The sequence below is a fragment of the Rhinichthys klamathensis genome, unplaced genomic scaffold, assembly GCF_029890125.1.
Source record: "Rhinichthys klamathensis goyatoka isolate OS25496 unplaced genomic scaffold, OSU_Roscu_1.1 h1tg000444l_1, whole genome shotgun sequence".
In the NCBI taxonomy this organism is placed as follows: Eukaryota; Metazoa; Chordata; class Actinopteri; order Cypriniformes; family Leuciscidae; genus Rhinichthys; species Rhinichthys klamathensis.
This window is the reverse complement of record NW_026606939.1, coordinates 306372-329419: the sequence shown is the minus strand read 5'-3', so window position 1 is coordinate 329419 and position 23048 is coordinate 306372. Positions and strand designations below refer to the sequence as shown.

The following is a 23048-nucleotide window of genomic DNA, read 5'->3' as shown; positions in this document are numbered from 1 at the left end:
GCAGCGTAATTTGAAAAGAAACAGTTGATCAAAGAATGAATATGGTGTCATTTCTTAGAGTCATGTCGGCCCAACCCATATGCTGGTAGTTTATATAAATATTAAACATAGACAACAGTCTTTCTGAAATCTCAACAATTTCTGTATTATTAGCCTGATAAAACACAAATATGTTAAATCACTAAAATACAGTTAAAGAGAACAAAAGATTCAAGGATATGAGACAATTACTTTGCATTTTATTTATTTTTTGACAAGACTCAAATCGATGTTACTCAAAGAGAAATACAAGTCAAGTTGAAAATGACAGCTTATGAAATGCTTCAAAAATGTTTTAAAATTCTGATAGTGATGCGTATTATTAACATGCCACAAAGTATATGAGGCACAAAGCATGCACTGCTGACAACATTCCAGCATTAGGAAACATCTCCATCATTATTCTCAGGCACAGTGATCTGACAGCACTCGTTTGGGGATGTAGTCGTTTCCCGGCACTGCAAGGACAGTGAAGGAGCACGTCATGTTCTGAGAAAAACAAGAAATTATATATATAGTATATTTATATATTCACATTTCAATCAATATGCATGCAAAAATGATTATACATTTGTTCACAAAAATGCAATTACATGCTAAATTATTGCATTTCATTGCATTATTGCTTTGCATTACATTACTTTATTGCAATGCAAATAGTACACATTAACATTTACACTGGGGTTCAAACTGCATATGCCTCAAATATATGTACATAACCAAAAAATGTTACATGTATGTAGTAGTGCTCTTCACTCGTCTCAAAAAAAATAAATAAATCCCAAAACACAAGAAAATACAAACTCTGAACTCTCATCTAATTATGATTATTATGTTCTTCCTCACCTCAGCGTTAGACTGTAAAGCACAGTGTGTCAGATTCACACTCGCCTGGTTCTCACACACAGTCTGTCCAGCCTGGATCTGTAACATGTGTTTAACCCGTGCAGGAGGATACAGCTGCAACAAACACACACATTATTAGCAAATCCATCAGAGTAACGCAGATGTGTGTCACATGATGAACACGACACTTACCTGAGTCGTGTCTGATATGATGTCCACCACTTTAAACGCGTACGGGTAGCTACTCATGCGATTGTGGAAGTTCATGGCAAAGTTTGCCACGCTAATAACATTACTGTTGTCCTTTATCACCCCTTCCCCTGAAACAATAAGAGCTGAGACAATGGATGCAAAGAGGATCCGAGTGCAAACCATCCTGGCAGGATCCGAATCTGTGGAAACAAAAGCAGTCAAATCATCTAGGTGTGTGTATCAGTATGAGGGTGGAAACGTTAATATAAAACACAGCCCTGACGGTTTAACACACCTGTTTATTCGTCAGTGAGAAGCTTCTCGTGTTTCTGCATTCTGCTGATGAGAGACGCTCATGCTTGAGTTCATCTCACTGACTCAAACACTAGAAGAGATGCAAAGCTTTTCCATCGCAGAAAATCTATTTCATATTCTAATTATGTTCTTCACTGCAGCTGATGATGCGGTGAAGCGTTTACGTCATCTGCAGGTCACATGACCAGCCCAGGACCCGATCGGAGCAGCAGTCTAGCAGATCTCCTGCTGGAAAACTCTCAAGGAATGATTCTTTGTGGGGGAAAACAGCTTTAACAAAGCGGTTTGCTGGTTCTACATGGTGTAAACTGGTTTCAGAGTGCCCAAAACTATCAAACCAAACCAGCCTGAACAGTAGCCTATAATCCGGCCAGTTGCTCGTATTTATCCGATGAGCACAAATAAACACATTTGCAAACCACTTCAGTTTAACAGCATTCAAGTTTATTTTTTATAGAAATGATCCACTTCTGCACTATAAACCACCATTTTTAACCGCTATAATCTGTGAGTCTGAAACGCACAGCTACTGAGACTTTTAAAACACTTCCTTATTATTATTTTGCAGATTCAGCTTTGGATCTCGTGATTTCCGTGATCGTCGGGAACGGTACAGGATGATCGTTCTCGGGACAGAGGATCTCACACAGGCTGAGAGCGTTTTAAAGCAATTTTTCCCCGAGTCCATCAAGGTGTGGAGATTCTGGAAAGTTTTAAGAAAGTATTTTGCTTTATACTGAAATCAGATTCCCACAATGCTTTTAGTCTCACTTCTTAACAATGCCTTGTTTTCCAGGTTTATGGCTGTATATTCAACATAAACAGAGGGAAACCTCACAATCTGCAGGTTATTGCAGACCAGTGGCCAGATTTCACTGTCATTATTTGCAAACCGAAAGTTGAGGTAATATCATTTTACAAATCCAGACATTTATGATTTTCCACTTTAATGAAACCAAGGCATATGTAAAAACATTCTTGTTGCAGGGCACAAAGGACCGGGAAGGAGATTTCAACATATACAGCATCTACTCAAAGAGCAAAGCCAGCCTGAGGAACTTTCTGGACACACCTGGTGTGATCAATACGGACTCGTTCACATTACTGGCAGGTACACACACTCTATTCGCTGAGGAAACTCTTCACTGTGGTTAAATAAAACATGCACTAACCTGTTGGCTGATAAAGTGCTCGACATCAGGCATTCAGAAGCGGCTCAGGAGTTTGCGGATCAACATGGACTTCCATGGAAAGTTCAAGTAGTGATGAATGTGTTTCTGTTGCAGGACAAGAACCAGCTGCAGTTTAAAGACAGGTACATCACCATCAAATCATCCTCTTTATTAACACCGACTGATGCTTAATATTACTTATAATTTATAATTAATATATTATAATTTCCATTTATTTTATATTTCGTATGGAAGCTTGTTTCCTATGGAAGCCCATTTCTGCCACATAAGAAATGTGAACAGCGAACTTATGCAATATACTGATTCATAATTATGACATGCAAAGTAAAAGTTATGAGATCAAAAGTGAGATTATGACTGTCATAATTATGACTTAAGTCATATTTTCACTTTTTATGTCAATTTCAACTTTTCATCTCATAATTAAGACTTAATGTCATCATTTCTATGTCATAGTTTTGACTTGGGTCATCATTTCGACTTTTCATATAATCATGACTATGTCATCATAATTATGACTTTTTAAATCATAAATGACTATCTCACATATATGACTTAATTTTGTAGTTCTGTGATTTTTGCAGGGTTTCTCTAAATGAAGTTGGCACATTTAGTTGTTTCCAATATAATGGGAACAATAAATGGAAATGGGAACATTTGGAAATTGGAGATGACAACATGGGAAATGGGAACATTTTCAAAACCTTGTTCTTGCACAGAGTTGTCTTACATTTCCCTTGTTGTAATATTTTGAATTTTCTCATTTCTCTTCAGTGATTTGAGTTGGGCTGGTGTCAGGTGTCCTCCACTCAGCGCGGATCTGGTGAACAGCACATGGAAGTATGGCGGAGACAGTAACAGCTACAACTCAGTGCTGAACTACATCTCCCATAATCCTTCACTGTGTGTGATGGAGGAGGGCGGCACTGAGCCCGTGTCTTGGCTCCTCGTGTACCAACACGCTGCTCTTGGCTTACTTTATACGTTACCACAACACAGAGGTAAAGGCTACAGCAAGTTCCTGGTGTGTATGATGGCCAGAACACTCCTGGAGCGAGGACACCCTGTGTATTGCTTCGTGGAAGAGGAGAACGACACTTCCTTCAAGCTGTTCACATCACTGGGGTTCCAGCGTTCACCGCATTACAGGGCTGTGTGGTTTGAGCTCAATAATCCACAGGTCAAGACATAGACATCTAAATCACTTCAAATTCCACCGTTTAATACTGAGTTAACATTGAGTTTCTAATCGCTTCTTCATTTTTTATATATATAGGAATATATACACTACCGTTCAAAAGTTTGGGGTCGGTACGATTTTAAATACTTTTAAAAGAATTCTCTTCTGCTAACCATGGCTGCACTTATTTGATTAAAGATACAACAAAAATCAGTTATAGTATTAAATATTATTCCAGTGTAAATCAGCTGTTTTCTGTGTGAATATATAGTAAAGTGTAATTTATTCCTGTGATCAAAGCTGAATTTTCAGCATCACCAGTGTCAGTGTCTTCAGTGTCACATGATCCTTCACAAATCAGTATAATATGAGGATTTGATGCTCAAGAAACATTTATTATTATTATCAATGTTGAAACAGTTGTTGGTCTGTCAGTTGTACAGTTTTTGTTGTTGTTTTTTTAGGATTCTTTGATGAATAGGAAGTTCAAAAGAACAGCATTTGTTTGAAATAGAATCTTTTGTAACACTATAAATGTCTTTACTGTCCTTGATAAATAAAAGTATTGATTTCTTTCCTCCAAAAAATAAAATTCTCACTGACCCCAAACTTTTGAACGGTAGTGTATATATATACACACACACACACACACACACTTTAAAATAATAATAAAAATATTACATTGATTAAATGCATATTTCTAGCACAAATCTTTATACAAATATGCAAATACAAAATCACTTAAAATATCACTATGAAGTTTTTAATCACTTCATTTGTAATATTTTATCATTTATTTCTATTATAATTCATTATTCTTTATCTCTAGCATTAAAAAAATATCACTATATATATATGCAAATATAAATCACTTAAAATGTCACTTAGGAGTAAGTAATAATTTATTTTTATATGCACATTTCTATACAAATATGCAAATAAGAATCACTTAAAATGTCACTGAAGATTTCAATCCCCTTTTCATTATATGTAATTTTATTTTGTATGCATATTTCTAGCATTCAAAAATTTGCTAAAGCAGTACATACTGTGTACGTAGTAAGAATAGTATGATTGTATGTTATTTTGAACAAAACCTTTTACATATTCTTTTATCATCCTGAGATTATTCAAGCATTTTCCCTACAACACTTCAGTAATAATAACTCACAGTCACAATGCGTATAAATCTTAGTTTTATTAAGTCGTATCTCCTACATTAGAGTACTATAAAACAGTACAAAGTTTATATAATGTAGAAATCACTTCTAATAATTCTAATAAAAACTGTACAAAACCTGGATAAAACAGAGTACACAAATAAAACTGTTTCAGAAATGGCACATCTCAATTTTCTTAGCTTGTACTTCCCTTTGCCATAACCTACGCTAATCTGTTTATGCATTTTTGAAACTTTTTTTTAAAGGTCCATTTAAAAAAAAAAAAGGCCTAAAATCATTAAAAAGTTTGTTCTTCAGTGAAACGATCCCAGGGCTAATGTGACGAACACAAAGTGCTGATCTACACGCGTCTGCAGTGAACACCACATGTTATCCCACACACCTGGAGCTGTTAAAGGACAACTCCGGCGTGAAATGAACCTTTGGTGTAATAACACACTGGTACCGAGTCGACCGTTCTCTGGGGTTTGTTTTCATGATAATCGAATGTAAAGAGTTTTATCTCTAAAAACTGTTTAGCTTATAACGCTAGTATATAGGGCATAGAATAAGTAAAAAGAAATCGCTAACAAGGCTCAAAATAGCCCCACACTAACACGCTAGCATAATGAGGGTCCCTACATGCAAACCGAAGCATTGAGGACTTTGTAAGTGTACAGACAGTTTAACAAGAAGATACTTTATAAAGTCAGTACACTTCACGCCATCTTGGAAAACAGACTCGACCAGTCGAACCACGAACGCCGTGCTAAGTGAGCTGAACTGTGACTTGGAATCTCATATGAAAGTATTGGACCCCTTTTCCCCTTGTAGTTAGTCACATATATTTTAATAAACAGATATAATTCATGCATTTCCATGTAATTAGATTTCACAAACGTAATTCCGATCGACCAGCTCACTTATCACGGCGCTCGTGTAAAAATAGGCAAACGATTGCGTCATAACCACTCGACTCTCTGTCGCGCTGTACAGAAATGACCGTACAGACAGGAGGAGAAGCTCGCAGGCAATCGGGGGGACGTCCCGTCAAGGGAGAAGCCCATAGATAATGAGTCCATAAAAGCAACGGAGTACTTACTCCTGCTCACTCACGCCAAAGACCTCTTTGCTCAAGTTCCCCGTCTCTGCCAGATTAACGTTGGCCATTTTCACGCACAGCTACTAGAAGATTAACGTCTGTCAGACAGGTTGCTCACGTCATCAAGCTTAGTTTGAGTCGGTTTGAGTCTGCGCGTCAGGAACAGAAGTGCTCAAAAATCGCTAAAAATGGGCTTCAACCGTCTCAACTGAGTTCCAATGAGATGGCTCTGTCCACTTCTTATACTGTCTATGAGTGTACTGACTTTATAAAGTATCTTCTTGTTAAACTGTCTGTACACTTACAAAGTCCTCGATGCTTCGGTTTGCATGTAGGGACCCTCATTATGCTAGCGTGTTAGTGTGGGGCTATTTTGAGCCTTGTTAGCGATTTCTTTTTACAAATTCTATGCCCTATATACTAGCGTTATAAGCTCTTTACATTCGATTATCATGAAAACAAATCCCAGAGAACGGTCGACTCGGTACCAATGTGTTATTACACCAAAGGTTCATTTCGCGCCGGCGTTGTCCTTTAATGCAATAAATAAAAGTGAAATGACGCGCATTCAGTATAACGGTCACAGGTTCACGGAAACCCAGTTAAGGCAAGAAGTTCTGAATGACATCGGCTCCTTTGTAGTAACACACACACAGCTGTAATGCAAACACAAACTCAGTCGCATACCTAGTACACAACCACTTTGGTTAAAAAGAGCCTCGACAAACACGTGCCCGCAATGTCCAATCCCTTAAGATCTGGTACGTCAACGGTGTTCCCTGATGAAGGGCTTGTGATGTGACGTTGGCAGCTTGGCATGAATAGAATTAAAGTGGCGATGCAAGTTCAGTGAAAGGCCACTAGGTGGAGGCTGTGGTTATGAGTCCTTCACTGTGATGATGGATGTTGTGATGGAGCTCTGCCTTACAGATGGTGTGTCCTGAGCAGTGCAGAGAGCTGACAGCAGGGGGCTCCTCGTCGCCTGTCACACACACACACACACACACACACACACACACACACACACACACACACACACGTCAACAGGCTGAAACTGCAGCAAGCCTCTATCTGAAAGTGCATCTATATCTACTTATCAAGATACAAATCTGCAGAATGGATTTAAAAGTGCTGCAAGCTATTTTTTTTTATGTCACATAAAATGTCCCCATTCTCTCAAGTTAGCACCAATGCTGAAGCAAAACTGTGTGAATCATATACAGCAGCTTTAAATGGGCTAATATTTAGTGAACAGTGCCAACTACAGTCTAACCAGTTGCTGAAACCGCTACCAAATATTAATATTAAATATCCAGAATGCATATGTTTGAGTTCAGGACGAATCTGTGAACAGGCATATTATCAGAATCACTGTATAGCCTACTATTTAATAATAACAATAACATCAATACAAATCATTTCAATTATTAAAATTCAAAAAATGTAATCAATAAAGAAATATTACCATTGCAATAATACTACTGTAATGTAAAAATAAAAATTATTAAATCATTATAATAAATATTATTAGTAGTATTAAAAATAGTATTTTAATTTGATCATTATTTAAATTATTTAACTATTCAATAAAGAAATATATTACTATTGCAATCATACTATCGAAGTTTAAAAATAAAAATAATGCATTTATTAATCATCATTATAACTATTATTATTAAAAACAATAATATTCAAGAAAATATTTTATTTTAGCATTTCAATTACAAAATTAATCAGTTAATTATGGCAATATAACTACTGTAAAGTAAAAAAAAAATTGATTAAATCATAATAATACATAAGTATTATAATTAAAACCTTTTTATTTGATCATTACTTAAATTAGAAATATTAACAAAAATGATGTTGCATTTGAAAATACAGAAGTCTGTATAAACGTGTCATTTAAAAAAAAATATTATTCTACAAATAAATGATACAATTATTCATGCTAAATAAGAGAAATTCCTACCAAGTCCGGAGGAGGAGGACACGCTATCGGCCAGAGACGAGGTGTCGGCGTGATCCGGCGAGAGTCCCTCCATCAGCGGGATGGAGAGTTCGGACGAGGGCACGGATGAATCATAGATCCCGGAGTCTCTGGGCATCTCCGGTGGACTGGCGGATCCATCCATGTGAAGAACCGGAACCGGCCCGGATAAACCCACGTCCTGACCCGATGATCCTTCCCCGAGCTCATCCCGGGACAAACTCAGCGAGAGGATCCTCACCGGGCAGTCGCTCTCCGAAGGGTGTTTCAGTTTCACCTCGTTCAGGACCAGCCCGGATTCGGGAAGTGGAACGGGACGTTTATTGGGCGCCGGCGCCGGCATGAGCTGCTTCTCGAACCAGTCGGGCTCCTGATCGATGTGCTGGTGCATGTTACAGATGGCCACGTATAGCGAGCGGCCCGATTTGCTCCGGAAGTAGTTGCGTTTGCTGATGTTCGGCGGCTGCGGCTCGTGGTCCGTCAGGCTAAGCTGGCGGGAATGAAGCCGGGCGAAGAGTTGAGGAAGCTGATCCATTAGTTTTAACTTCGGCGCCAGGCTGAGGGACGTCGGCACGTCGCTCTCGTGAGAGTAGTCGAAGTAAACCGCCATGAAGCGCGAGAGATCGGAGGACTTCTGATGCACATCTCTGATCTTCTCGGAGATTATGGCCGTGGCTACGATGAACAGATCCCGGCTGTTCCCGGCGTCTCCGCTAGCGCTCGGCTCTCGGTTGTTCTCCTTCGACGTGGCCTTGCCCTTACGGTGTCTTTTCTCCACGAAATGCTTCAGGCCTTTGGAGCAGACGGTGATGATGAAGTGAGCCTCGTCGATACGCCGGCTCAGCCACGCCATCTGACCCTCCTTACAGATCTCCAGGTGCTCCCACAGATCCAGAGACACCTGCACAACACACAACACACCTGAAGCTCACACACATACACAATAATACACCTGAAGCCTCACAGAAACACAACACACCTGAAGCTCACACACATACACAACAACACACCTGAACCCTCACAGAAACACAACACACCTGAAGCTCACACACATACACAACAACACACCTGAAGCCTCACAGAAACACAACACACCTGAAGCTCACACACATACACAACAACACACCTGAAGCCTCACAGAAACACAACACACCTGAAGCCTCACACACACACAACACACTTGAAGCTCACACACACACAGCAACACACCTGAAACTCACACACACACAACACACCTGAAGCTCACACACACACACAAGAATACACCTGAAGCTCACACACATACACAACAACACACCTGAAGCCTCACAGAAACACAACACACCTGAAGCTCACACACATACACAACAACACACCTGAAGCCTCACAGAAACACAACACACCTGAAGCTCACACACATACACAACAACACACCTGAAGCCTCACAGAAACACAACACACCTGAAGCTCACACACATACACAACAACACACCTGAAGCCTCACAGAAACACAACACACCTGAAGCCTCACAGAAACACAACACACCTGAAGCCTCACACACACACAACACACCTGAAGCGCACACATACACAACAATACACCTGAAGCTCACACACACACAACAACACACCTGAAACTCACACACACACAACAATACACCTGAAGCTCACACACACACACACACACACACACAACAATACACCTGAAGCTCACACACACACACACACACACAACAATACACCTGAAGCTCACACACACACACACACACACACAACAATACACCTGAAGCTCACACACACACACACACACACACACACAACAATACACCTGAAGCTCACACACACACAACAATACACCTGAAGCTCACACACACACACAACAATACACCTGAAGCTCACACACACACATCATGCACTCTTACACACCTTTATACGATGAGTTGAGGTTAAGTGTCTTGATAAAACGAGTTTTAATTTCACTTAAAAGCATTAAAGTTTCCCACAAATGCACACAGAGAGGCATGTGATCAGCTGGACAGAAAAAGAAAAGTTTTCCTCATTCAATATGACTATATAATAATAACAACAGTAATAACATCAATACTACTGCTGCTGCTACTGGTAAAACATTATTTTTTATTATTTAAATGATTATTAATTTATAAAAATTCAATCAATAAAGAAATGTCTTACTATTTCACTGTAAAATAAAAAAATACTACTACTACCGGTAGTTATTATTCAAAATGATATTTTAGCATAATATTTGATTTGATTATAAGAAGAAAAGAAAAAAAATTAAACTAATCAATAAAGACTTATTGTAATAATACATTTGTTAATTGTAATGAGCATTTAATGATAAAAGTAATAATTATAATAAATAATAAACAGTAAAATTACAACACATTTATGTCTGTCTTAATTTCTTTGCTGTCAAACATTAAACTATAGATCATTTATTTTGGCAGAAAATAACCTTAAAGCTCCTCTTTTGTTAACCGATAACAGATTTATAAATGATTCTCATTACAAATATGGGAAGATGGTCGTCAGTTTTATTTCACCCTCTGTAGAAGTATTTATCATTGTTAATGTAGACCTGACTGTAAAGTGTCACATGCTAATGAGAACATATTGTAAAGTATCTTTGGAAAAACAAACACTAATGAATCATGCACATAACCAGGAACATGCATTTATAAAGTTAAATAGGATACATTTATTATCTCATGTATTATTATCTGTGGAATAATGTAGGTTAGCAAACTAACTGCCACTAGGTGGCGTCATCCACACACATTACAAACCTGTTCTTCCACTCTACAAGTGAAACTCGAAAAATTAGAATATGGTGCAAAAGTTCATTTATGTCAGTAATTCAATTTAAAAGGTGAAACTAATATATTATATAGACTCATTACATGCAAAGTGAGATATTTCAAGCCTTTATTTGTTATAATTTTGATGATTATGGCTTACAGCTTATGAAAACCCCAAAGTCAAAATTAGAATATTGTGAAAAGGTTTTCTAAGCCATAATCATCAAAATTATAACAAATAAAGGCTTGAATTATCTCACTTTGCATGTAATGAGTCTATAGCATAGAAATCTAGATGCACCCTAGCGGCAGCAAAATTATTTTGCAGCAAAGTGTGGTCTAGCAACTCTCCATAGACTTTTGAGCTGGAAAAAACAAAAACTGGTCCGGCCAATCAGATCGTGTAGAGTTGGTGGGCGGGCTTAACATAATGACGGCAGAGTTATGATGGTTCCGCGTGATTTCCATGGGTGATTTCCCTCTGCTTGAAAACAAAGAAGATGCTGCTGGCGAACAGCGGTCTTTCGAATCGGCTTTGTTTTGGAGGACTTGGAGTTAAGAGAACGTCACTTAAAGGGTTAGTTCGCCCATTTAAGACATGAAGTTGTATGCAATCCTTACCAGCACTACAGTGCATACACACACACGTGCGCACTGTTGACGTTGACAGCCGCGCGGATTGATAGAAATGGATAGAAAATAGTGCCGATTAAAACTGAGGTACATGAATTTTGACCGGCGTGTTTTTTGTGTGGTAAATTAATCAAGCTTTGAAACGCAAATCATTTTTTCACGTAAAAACGCACAGTTTTGTGGCCCCGGAAAATAACCGGGAGTACTTTATTGAAAAACTTCCATCGGCCAGAACTCTGACCAGGGAGGTGACAACAGAGTGGGTCAGTGTGTATGCACTGTAGTGCTGGTAAGGATTGCATACAACTTTATGTCTTAAATGGGCGAACTAACCCTTTAAGTCATTCCTAAAAAAGGAAGATGTGTTCAGACAGAGTTTTGACGACCGGATACGGCAAAAGTGTAATATACCAACTAGCTGGTTCACTGGTGGGAAAACGCATGGGACTCACTCAGCCACAGCCGTTCGTTGCTCTGGTTGGTTGTAGCGCTATCCTATTGCGTGCCGAGGGATTTTGAAAGACAACCGTTTATCCCGCCCCTCGGATTGAGGCATGCCAATTGTGAGTTCCCAGACCTAACATCTTGATGTAGGTCTGGCTTGCCAGGCTAATGAGTCTATATAATATATTAGTTTCACCTTTTAAGTTGAATTACTGAAATAAATGAACTTTTGCACGATATTCTCATTTTTCGAGTTTCACCTGTAAATGACGTGGTTTTACTGACCCCAAACTTTTGACCGCTAGTGTTTTTTTGTTCATAGATTTGAACACACACCAAGGCGACGCCTCACCTCACACCCGCAGAAGTCCTGCAGGAAGAAGGCAAAGCTCTGGATGACAGCGAGATGTTTGGGACAGTCTCTGCTGGAGTAACAGATGAAGATCTTGGGTCTGGGCCCGGGCCGGTCTGCGTTCAGCGCTGTGGTCAGAGACGACGACTCAGAGCTCTCCTCGTCCAGGTGCGAGTAGATGTTTTCTGCAGAGGAATTCCAGATCAGAGACGTGAATCTAACCAGGATCAAATGAGATTTGAGGCGAGTGGGGGAAAAAGTGCATTCATTGTTTCCATATGAGAACTCCTTTTAGAGCACTAAAAGTAAAGCCTAATTTGTCCATGTCTGAGAAACATGTGTTTTTGTCTTACATCCCTCCTCATCCACCTCTGCAAAAACACACCATTGCAACTCAATTTTCAGCTTATCCTCATCCTTCCCTCGCGTTTTATAACACATCTTTCCCTTGGATGTCAAAATGACCTGAAATGACTTTTTTTGTTCAGAAAGCTTATTTTATTTCATTTTGATAATTTTTTTTCTATTTTTTTAATGAATTTTTTTTGTTACTTTTTCTTTTATTTACAGGTGAAACTGGAAAAATTAGAATATGGTGCAAAAGTTCATTTATTTCAGTAATTCAACAAATTAATTATAATTTTGATGATTATGGCTTACAGCTTATGAAAACCCCAAATTCATAATTAGAATATTGTGAAAAGGTTTTCATAGCTATAAGCCATAATCATCAAAATTATAACAAATAAAGGCTTGAAATATCTCACTTTGCATGTAATGAGTCTATATCAGGGGTCTCAAACTCAACTTAACTGGGGGCCGCTGGAGGTAGAGTCTGGGTCAGGCTGGGCCGCATCAAGTATTCCACAAAAAATAGTATTCAAGTATTCCAAAAAAGGAGCACAACTGATCCAATCTTCTCAATCTTTATTATTAACGTTTCTTCTGAACTGTTCCTCTGAATTTGAACATTCCTTTCTGTACATGATTGGTTCTTCATGAGCTGTCCTTCTGACAGTTGAAGTTCATTTTACAAACTTTCTTTGTCTATAACACATATTTGTAATATTTATATTTGCTTATGTCCTTTTTATTTTCTTTATACAACACATTAATGATATTGAATGTTTTTTTTGGAAGGCACATTTCCTTTTATTATATACTTAGAAAAACAATTATTGCTTTTGAAATACAAATATTTGCAGTCATGTCTGCCCGTCTTATTGAATTCTTTCTACACATGTATAGTGTCTCAGGCAAATTACTGACTGCACAAATCAAAGCAAACCTTCTTATCAACCTGTTAGACACATATTACAAGCTCAAAATGATTATTCTCACATTGTTTTAAAGCAGGGTCTCTCTCCAACACGTCGCTCGCGAGCTACCAGTAGCTCGCGGCCTGATTGGTGGCAGCTCGACAAGGGGCAGTTCACATATCGCGCTCACATATTTTGCGAGCTCAAGTTCGTTATTTCAAATGTAGGTGCGCGTGCGCGGCAAGCGCGCTCATAATTGAAGCGACGCGCTCATTTTTTCCAGGCGCGCAGTATGTTTGTACTTAGCGGTTGTCTATGGCAACTATTGACAACAAACCCACCGTATGGTAGCCCATTTAAAACGCGGCACACGCAACGACGGGCCGCACTAACATTACACTTTAATGTCAAGTAGGGGGCCACAAAATATCACCCCGCGGGCCGCAAATGGCCCGCGGGCCGCGAGTTTGAGACCCCTGGTCTATATAATATATTAGTTTCACATTTTAAGTTGAATTACTGAAATAAATGAACTTTTGCACGATATTCTAATTTTTCCAGTTTCACCTGTACCTTTAAATTACTAGATTTGATCAATAAATAATAAATAAATAGTATAAACACACCATTGCAACTCAATTTACCCTCATCCTTCCCTCGCGTTTTGTAACACATCTTTCCCTCGCGTGTCAAAATGACCTGAAGATAATATTTTTTCTATTTTAATTTTATTTACCTTTAAATTACTAGATTTGATCAATAAATAATAAATAAATAGTAATTTAAGCACATTCCTCACATTCTTTCAACTTAAATTTAAAATAACTCACAATTTCATACATCACCCTTTTAAACCCTTTAAGTCTTTTTTAAACATAACATAGTATTTCAAGACTCTAGATGGCCTTATAGCTCTATTTGGATCAAATGAGCTTTCCCGCTGGGTCCTAAAGTTATTTCTCGTCAGTATGCATTCAGATACACATGTAGACATTATTAAAAATCCTTTTTTGGTAAAGTTTTAGCATTTTTAGTTTAAATTTTGAGCATTTTTAGGGTTTTCTATGTGTACTGAAGCATTCCTCGCATTCCTATGGGGGTCAAATTGACCCGCGAGGGAAGGATTTGTTTCCGTTTTAAATTTCAACCACAAAACTCCTCGAATCCACAATGTTTTTTGTGTATTCGTGGTTCAAGTGTGACAAAATCCCTCCGATGAACACAATGTTTAAAAATGAATTACGGGTCAAAACGACCCAAGGGTTAAAATGCCATAGCTATTAGAAAACATCCTATAACTAAAAGCATAAGAATCAGAGGAGTTATGTCAGCGATTCTGAAGGACACACACATGTAATTACAAACAAACACATGCATTACATACTAACAGGAGTTTCTTTTGTCTGGAACAACCTGAGCTGCAACAGAAAGCGCTTTAGATTCCATCATGCATTAATCCTCGTGAATGCCGTGAGATTACAGAGGTCGCTTTACAGATACTGGACAAAAGCAAGTCTGCGGGAAACCGGAGACTGGCTAATGACGGACACACACCTTGCTGTTTCTTGCGACACATGACGGTGAAGAGGGTGGCGAAGGCCGACATGATGACCAGCGGGACGGTGATGGCCATGGCTCGGATCGGGCCGGCCCAAGGGGAATGCACTGCAACACACACACACACACAACATCAGATAAATGTTCAACAAGTCCAGGACCGTCGTTTCTCGCCACTAGAGTCCGTTTACCTTGGCTCACATGATACTGCGTCTGTCTTCTGGTGGTGTTGTTGTCATCACGAAGCTGCAGGAATAAGAAAGTGGGTTACACTTCACAATAAGGTTCATTAGTTACTGTATTAACTACCATGAGCAATACATTGGTTACCGTATTTGTTCATCTTTGTTAAAAATTCAGCTGTTCATTCTTTTTTTTTTCATGTAAGTTCACAGTGCATTAACTAATGTTAACAAGATTTTAATAAAGCATTAGTAAATTAACAAAGATTAATAAGTGCAGTTCATTATTAGTTCATGCTAACTAATGAACCTTATTGTAAAGTGTTATCAGAAAGTGAATTTGTTCTACCGAGTTTGACTTTTAAAAAGTGTTTAAATGAAACTCTTTTTACATGATGTAATTAACGCTCTCACCTCTATTGCATACGTTCCTGGAGTGACGTCTTGTAAAACACATGTTGTTTTGAAGCCATTTTGCTCCTGCAAAAACACATTTTTAACATCAATATCTAACGCATTTTATGTAAAATTACATGCAATGTTCAGTGCAATGAAAATATGATGTATTGAATCATATACAGTATCTGAGACTTTTGTGTAAGTGAATAACCGGCATCAACTTTTAAAATATATCTTAAATGCATTTCTAAACTATTCAGCTTTGCAAAAAGATGCAATCTTAAAAAATCAATCCTATTATCATGATTTTATATACAGTATTTGTGAAAAACGTATATTCGCAGACACATCAGCACTGAATTCTCTTTCTAACAAACATGTGTTACTTTGATAACAAAGCTAGAAAACGCTAGATAAACTGTTGACCCGGTCACTTTTCACTAAGGTTAACATAGCAAGAATGCAAACTTGCACGATTACTAATGCTATCCGTTAACGTAAGGTTTCTAATGCACTCAAATGCATATAACCTTATACCTCAGTATATAGCTGTTAACCTCATGCATTCATAAAGAGGAATTGTTAGACATCAATGTTGGGAAGCTGAAGTTCTAACAGTGATCTGAGAGTCGAAGCCGGGAATCCCCCGTTGGTGGCGGCATCGCACACCTCAAATTTCACCTCCATCTATTATCGCTACAAACAATGCCGGCCGGCCCGGCTACAGATACGAGCGCTGGGCTCTTCTGAAGAGAGCCGGGACAATGCTTTTACACCCAGAATATGTGAAAAATATGTTTCAAAAGAACCAGGTCATGTTCCAAAATGACACAGACATGAAACACCTCGTGCTAGTGCTGAGATAATAAACCCCCAGCATTGTGATTTCAGGACTTGCATCAGTTACAGGTGTGTGTGTGTGTGTGTGTGTGTTTTGCAGCATTTTCTTTCTGTGGTTAATTAACTTGCATTTGTTGTTATTGTATTATTTGGTGTATAAGTGAACTTCATTGTGTTTAATTTGCTTATATCACTTTGAGTTTGAGCTAAGCTTGTTACAAATAAAATGCATAATAATAAAATAATAAGTACAACTACTACCACTACAACTACTAATAATAATTGATACAATTAATAATAACAATCATTGTTATTATTAATAATAAAATACTAAATAATTCAAAATAATAATGAATAATAATAAATACTACTACTATTACTACCACTACTACTAATAATAGATATAATAATTAATAATAATAAATACTACCACTATTACTACTACTACTAATAATAATAGATATAATAATTAATAATAATAAATACTACCACTATTACTACTACTAATAATAATATTAGATATAATAATTAATAATAATAACTTGTATTGCTGTTGTTGTTATTATTAATAATTAAATACTAAATAATTAATAATTAATAAATACAACTACTACTACTAATAATAATTCATAATAATAACAATTATTATTAGTATTATTAATAATAATTTGAGTAGTAGTTGTATTTATGACGTATTATGATTATTATTTATCAGTAATAAATACTACTACTACCACTACAACTACTACTAATAATTGATATAATTAATAATAATTATTGTTATTATTAATACGGTAATAAAATACTAAATCGTTAAAAAATAATAATGAATAATAATAAATACTACTACAACGACCCCTATTACTACTACTAATAATATATATAATAATAACAATTATTGTTATTATTAATACGGTAATAAAATACTAAATCATTAAAAAATAATAATGAATAATAATAAATACTACTACAACGACCCCTATTACTAATAATAATAATAGATATAATAATAATTATTATTATTATCATTAATATTAGTAGTGACATTTATTGCTTCTTATTACAGTTTTTCTCAATTGCTTAAACATTATAACCAGGCTTTTGAACTAAAATTTCAAAACCATAATGCCATTTATCAAAAAGCACACCCATTTCACTGAACTATGAACACTATTCCCCTGTTTTGACACATTAGTCAGATTTGTTGAACTGTCACAGCAAAACTCAATCCCAAACACACAAATCCCTTCATTTCTCATTGCCTACACCACGTGGTCATTTAGAAAGCACTAGCATTCAATATTGTTCACTCAAGTCAGCACAGCTTCAGCTCAGTTAGCACACAATTACCCAGGTGAAAACACTAAGAGTCAAAATTGAACACACATCAGTCAGATCCTTCAATAGATAGATAAAAGGTTATACAATATTTTATAAAAGATAAAAATCAGTTTAATGAGTTTTGGAACAATGGATCCACAGAGAAATTAAGCAGGTCGAGGAGGGAGAGGAGGAAGAGCAGGAGGAGGAGGAAGAGGAAGAGGAGGAGCAGGAGGAGGAGGGAGAGGGAGAGGAAGAGGATGAGGATGAGGATGAGGAAGAGGCGGAGGAAGAGGAGGAGGAGGAGGAGGAAGGGCAAGGGCAAGAAGACAAGCAGTCTCGGATGAAATTCAAGCCACTTTAGTTGGCCATGTCCTTCTCCATGGTATGACTGAGGGAGGCTGGGCAACGAGTACAGCCAAACTTGAGCCGCTTCACCGTCTCCTCCATCATCAGAACCTTCAGGGAGGTGTGGTGGCAAACACATTTCTATCACTGAATAAGAGACAAACATTTCCAATTGTCTTTGATGAGGTTTATGTTCTTGCAAGAAAAGGCCAGCAGTCGTACAGTCACACAGAGTGTGTGTGACAGTGAAGGGAGGGCATCCTTTCTCCTTTATAGTCTTGACTCCCAGAATGTTATCTTTCTAGGCCAATGATGGTATTTCACCCATACGTGGAACATTCTTAGACTTGTTCATCATATTGTGAGTGGAGGCATGTACCAACACTCTTTACCATTCCAATACTTTGAACCATATTTGAATAAGGTTTGTGTGTGCTCTTTTACGGTCATATGATGCTCACACACATCTTACGTAAGAGTGGGACCACAAGCAATATGACTTACCAGTTTAAGAAATGTTGTTTTGAATTTATAGCACCAGTGTGTAAGACTATGTTGTAGTGTGTGTATTTTTTAAGGTGTGTGTCCTGTCTGAGGGCAAAGTTTGGTTTTTCAGCAAGAGTGAATGGTTTTGAATGTAGAGCTTCATTTTGACCTGAAAATAGGATGTTTGGGGAATTGGGTGAGACGTTATGGATTTGTGTTTACTGTTTTGAGAATACGAGGCATAGTTTCAAGAAATGTGTTTAAGCAATCGAGAAAAACTGTAAATCATATTCATAATTGTATTAATTATCATTATTCTAATCTATTAGTAGGAGTAGAAGTAGTAGTACTTATTAGATATTATTTATTTATTATATTATTATTATTATCACTGTTTTAAATTCAGATATTCTTTAAGTTTTTTTCTGGAGTCTAACAGCATCATTCCCCATTCGATTCAATTTCTCTGTATGGAAAAGAGCAGCATGAACATACTGTTGAGTTTCACAAAAGAAAGTCAAATGCGTTTGAAATGACATGAGAGTGAGCCATTTTTGGCTGAACTTTCCCTTTAAGAGAGTTATTCCTGAACCCATAAAACACCCGTCTTTAGCCAAAAGGAAAGACAGATAGCGTCTTCTAACTCCCAGCACAGTTTCTATGCGACGAAGTGCTGCTGTGAAAGCATTTCCGTTTTAATCCCAACCAAAGCAGCAGAACACGTACGTCTAGCGTTCAGAGCGGCTCTGTGAGGTTCAAGTCTGCAGGACGATTCAACAGAGAAGACTATATATTATTCCAGCAGTCTGGGAAGAACATTACACGCTGCTGGGAGCGTTAACCCTGAACATCTCACTTCCAGCCAGAGGAACTCCATGTGTGTGTGTGTGTGTGTGTGTGTGTGCAAAGCTTCAGCGCTAACAGAGTATGCAAACAATTACAGTTATCCGATGATGATAGCATGAAAACCATTAGGAAACACGCCTCTTTACTGAAAAATAACAACACACAACTTTTTATGGACATTTTCCATTCTTTCTGATCCGAATAAACAGGCTTTTTTTTATTTTTTGCTACTGTACCTTTAAGATTCTCAGTTAACTGGTCAATTCAAGTTTATATTTAAAAGCATTAAAAGGAACAAATTGCTGCATATTGGATTTTATCTATAATGTTCGTCAAGGTTAATTGCCACAATAATGTAAAAAGCTTTTTATGGCCATTTTCCACCCTTTCAGATCTGAATAAACTGGCTGTTTTTGCTACTGTACCTTTAGGACTGTCAGTTAACTGGTGCAATTCAAGTTTACAAAATAGATCAAATCCTAAAAGGCATTAAAAGTGACAAATCAGGGATTTGATTTAGTATTTTAGTCAATGTTTATTGCCCTAAAAATGTAAATGTAGTTTTTATGTCCATTTTCCACCTTTTCTGATCTGAATAAACTGGCTTGGCTTTTTTTTTTTGCTACTGTACCTTTAAGATTCTCAGTTAACTGGTGCAATTAATGTTGTTCCTCATCAGAAGCGTTCAATATGTAAATGTGGGCGGTCATTTGATAATGACCACATGGTTGTGAAAATAAAATTATGGCTATTTCAAAACATATTTGCATATTATTTTTAGTAAGATTGATTACATTTTCCAGTGAAAATGTGAGATTTAAAAGTGTGATACAGCATCGTGAAAGCTGTAAAGTCCCGTTTTAAAGCAAGCCTAACAGATGTAACTGCTTATCTCCCGTCATAAACTGGTCTGAACGACATGAGAGTGAGCATTTTAGGGTGAACTATTCCTTCAACAACATTTGCATCTAAAAAAAAACGACCTGAAGGCAAATGCTTATGAATTTGTGCCAGAATTCTCCAATGCAACTATTAGAGAAAAATGCAAAGTGAAAAAATGCTCACAGGTTTGCAGCGCTTGAGTCTGAAGGGCCCCTCCTGCCTGAGCTTGTAATACAGGTAGTAGATGGAGAAGCCGAATGTGGAAGGGGCGTGGTCAAACACAACATGCAAATTAGATCCCAGTTGAGAAACATTCAGCATCTTGGGCTTCCAAACTGCCAGGGAAAGAGAAAGAAGAGTTTCGGCTTTATTTAAGATCTCAGGCCGTTTCACAGCTTGGTTAACAGAAACAGATGAACTGGATTTGATATCTTTTTTTCTCTCTCTCTCTTTAAAGAACTCACATGGTTTGCAGACGAGGTTATCCGGGCCAAGAAGCACTTCACAAGCTGTGAGAACGCAAGGAACCAGGAAGAGAAATTACTTCATGTTTTGAATTTACTAAACTTTTCCATACCAGTTAAGTCATTTTAAGTAATAATATGACACTATAACTTATAGTAAAAAATAAGTAAATGTTATTTTGTGCACCAGAATTATTTAATTTGATCAATTTAAAATTTGTTTCAAAAGTGGGACAGAATAAGGTCAGTATGCATGGTATGTTTCAGGCCTAACACTCACTGTTAGTGCGCAGAAAAGACGGTGGAAAGAAGCTGTCGTTCAGGAACGTGGGAAACGGCACGATCCTGACCATGTAGTCGGCCTCGAAAGCCAGACCGGCGAAGGGCTGTGAGCTCATCCTCTGTTGGGAAAAATGTAAAATGGTGCCAAACAGATGAACATGAGCATAACATTTAATTTTCCAGTAAATTATTCGGTAACACTTCATTTTACAGTGTCCTTGTTACATATGTTACATGTACTTACCATAGTAATAACAGTAAATTATGCATAATTACATGGAACTAACCCTCAACCAAACCCTAATCCTACCCTAACCCTATAGTAAGTACATGTAGTTGCTTAATATTACTCAGTACTTAAATGTATAATTACATTGTAACAAGGACACTATATATTCTGTTTCATTGAACACAACCACATATACTTACAATGGTTTTGTAAGAGAAGTTAAGCTGCCGGGGATCCTTTAGGATCATGTGCTGGCACTGTTTTCCCTCAGGATTCTTGTCCTCCAGATACACTCTGAATCCTTTCACGTGTTCAATACCTAGCAGATCAAACAGGTTGTATGAAATACAGGGGTTTAAACAATAGAAAAGCACATAAATCCAGATGGCTGCAGGATACCTGTGCAACTGACTGGTTTAGTTTTGAAAATGCATAAATTATTAAGGAATTCACTTGCATTGTCACGAGAAAGTTTATAATACAGATTTAATCCTAAAAAGCATTAAACGGGATTTTTTTGTTGATTTTTAATGTTAGTCAAGGTTTATTCCCTGAAATGTAGCTTTTTATAGCCATTTCCCACCCTTTCTTATCTGTATATTGGCTTTTTTCTACTGTACCTTTAAGATTCTCAGGTAAATGGTGCAATTCAAGTTTATAAAAACCTTTAAAAAGGGACATTTTTACATATTATTTTTTTCTTGGAATTGATTTCTAATGTTAGTCAAGGTTTATTGCTGCAAAAATTTAAATGTAACTTTTTGGGCCATTTTCCGTTTTTTTTTTTTATAGACATACAGGTGAAACTCGAAAAAAAATTAATATCGTGCAAAAGTTATAATTTTGATAATTATGGCTTACAGCTTATGAAAACCCCAAATTCAAAATCTCATTAGAATATTACATGAAATCAATTCAAAAAAAGGATTTTAAATACAGAACTGTCGGCCCTCTGAAAAGTATAATCATGCATATAGTTATATATATTAAATATATTAGTTTGACCTTTTAATTTGAATTACTGAAATAAATGAACTTTTGCACGATATTCAAATTTTTCGAGTTTCACCTGTTATATATATATTAAATATATTAGTTTCACCATTTAATTTGAATTACTGAAATACATGAACTGTTGCACGATATTCTAATTTTTCGAGTTCAGCCTGTAAAACTGTCTGTTTTTGCTACTGTACCTTTAAGATTCTCAGCTAACTGGTGCAATTCATGTTGTTCATCACAAGGGTGAAACGTTGAATATGTAAATGTGGGCAGTCATATGATAATGAGCTCACGGTTGTGACATCACAAATGACTATTTCAAAACATATCCCTTTGCATCAAATTTTGCCTTTTTTTAACACCATAGACGGCTGTCTACTCAGCATTAATCCGAGGAGCAAATTCGAACTTGCTCAAGTCCCACCATAAACTTCCAGGACTGGAAAAGGCATGCATAATTTTTCTTCCCTGTTTTTTTATTTATTTTTATAAGCACCCCTGAAGAAAGAGAGGAGGCATTTAGCACAGCGAGAGGACGGGAGCATGCGTGCCAGCGGAGCGTTCCCGTGCCCTTCAAAGTGTGCCAGCATGCCTTGCTTTTAATTAGATTTCTGTCTTATCAGTTGCAGAGGGAAGAGGGCAGAAGAAAAGGCTCCCGCACACATTCCGTGTGGTTTCGATTACCAGCCTGAGAGAAATCAGTCT

The 23048-nt window shown here is 37.3% G+C and overlaps 3 protein-coding genes across 3 annotated transcripts in view; 1 reads left to right on the top strand and 2 right to left on the bottom strand.

The window, feature by feature from the left end:
• Window positions 1-295: 295 nt before the first annotated feature.
• Window positions 296-1553, bottom strand: zgc:194981 (uncharacterized protein LOC561073 homolog). The gene is made up of 4 exons (XM_056236297.1): window positions 1371-1553; window positions 1078-1277; window positions 886-999; window positions 296-528 (listed from the first exon to the last, which is right to left on the bottom strand). Exons 2-4 carry the CDS (start codon window positions 1258-1260, stop codon window positions 445-447), a joined length of 381 nt encoding a protein of 126 aa, XP_056092272.1. The 5' UTR covers window positions 1261-1277; window positions 1371-1553; the 3' UTR covers window positions 296-444.
• Window positions 1554-1915: 362 nt separating this feature from the next.
• si:ch73-106k19.2 (glycine N-acyltransferase-like protein 3) lies at window positions 1916-3854 on the top strand. Its single transcript, XM_056236294.1, has 5 exons — window positions 1916-2084; window positions 2189-2296; window positions 2380-2503; window positions 2581-2707; window positions 3360-3854. Exons 1-5 carry the CDS (start codon window positions 2010-2012, stop codon window positions 3775-3777), a joined length of 852 nt encoding a protein of 283 aa, XP_056092269.1. The 5' UTR covers window positions 1916-2009; the 3' UTR covers window positions 3778-3854.
• Window positions 3855-6806: 2952 nt separating this feature from the next.
• The window catches only part of il17rd (interleukin 17 receptor D), a 53323-nt gene continuing 37081 nt past the window's right edge, over window positions 6807-23048 (bottom strand). The window contains exons 4-13 of the mRNA XM_056236288.1: window positions 21542-21660; window positions 21111-21231; window positions 20831-20875; window positions 20550-20701; window positions 15660-15725; window positions 15255-15309; window positions 15061-15171; window positions 12248-12432; window positions 8000-8918; window positions 6807-7009 (exon numbers count right to left, since the gene is read on the bottom strand). Coding sequence (XP_056092263.1) covers window positions 6888-7009; window positions 8000-8918; window positions 12248-12432; window positions 15061-15171; window positions 15255-15309; window positions 15660-15725; window positions 20550-20701; window positions 20831-20875; window positions 21111-21231; window positions 21542-21660 — 1895 coding nt within the window. The 3' untranslated portion in view covers window positions 6807-6887. The remainder of the gene's footprint in view (window positions 7010-7999; window positions 8919-12247; window positions 12433-15060; window positions 15172-15254; window positions 15310-15659; window positions 15726-20549; window positions 20702-20830; window positions 20876-21110; window positions 21232-21541; window positions 21661-23048) is intronic.

Excerpts from the sequence above, each read along its gene's own strand:
- si:ch73-106k19.2 (XM_056236294.1), top strand. The coding sequence starts at position 2,010 with ATGATCGTTCTCGGGACAGAGGATCTCACACAGGCTGAGAGCGTTTTA. Across the intron at positions 2,504-2,580 it reads CTCGTTCACATTACTGGCAG|TGCTCGACATCAGGCATTCA; the intron begins GTACACACACTC and ends TGGCTGATAAAG. Across the intron at positions 2,708-3,359 it reads CAGCTGCAGTTTAAAGACAG|TGATTTGAGTTGGGCTGGTG; the intron begins GTACATCACCAT and ends ATTTCTCTTCAG.
- zgc:194981 (XM_056236297.1), bottom strand. The coding sequence starts at position 1,260 with ATGGTTTGCACTCGGATCCTCTTTGCATCCATTGTCTCAGCTCTTATT. Across the intron at positions 1,000-1,077 it reads TCATATCAGACACGACTCAG|CTGTATCCTCCTGCACGGGT; the intron begins GTAAGTGTCGTG and ends TGTTTGTTGCAG. Across the intron at positions 529-885 it reads CTTTACAGTCTAACGCTGAG|AACATGACGTGCTCCTTCAC; the intron begins GTGAGGAAGAAC and ends TGTTTTTCTCAG.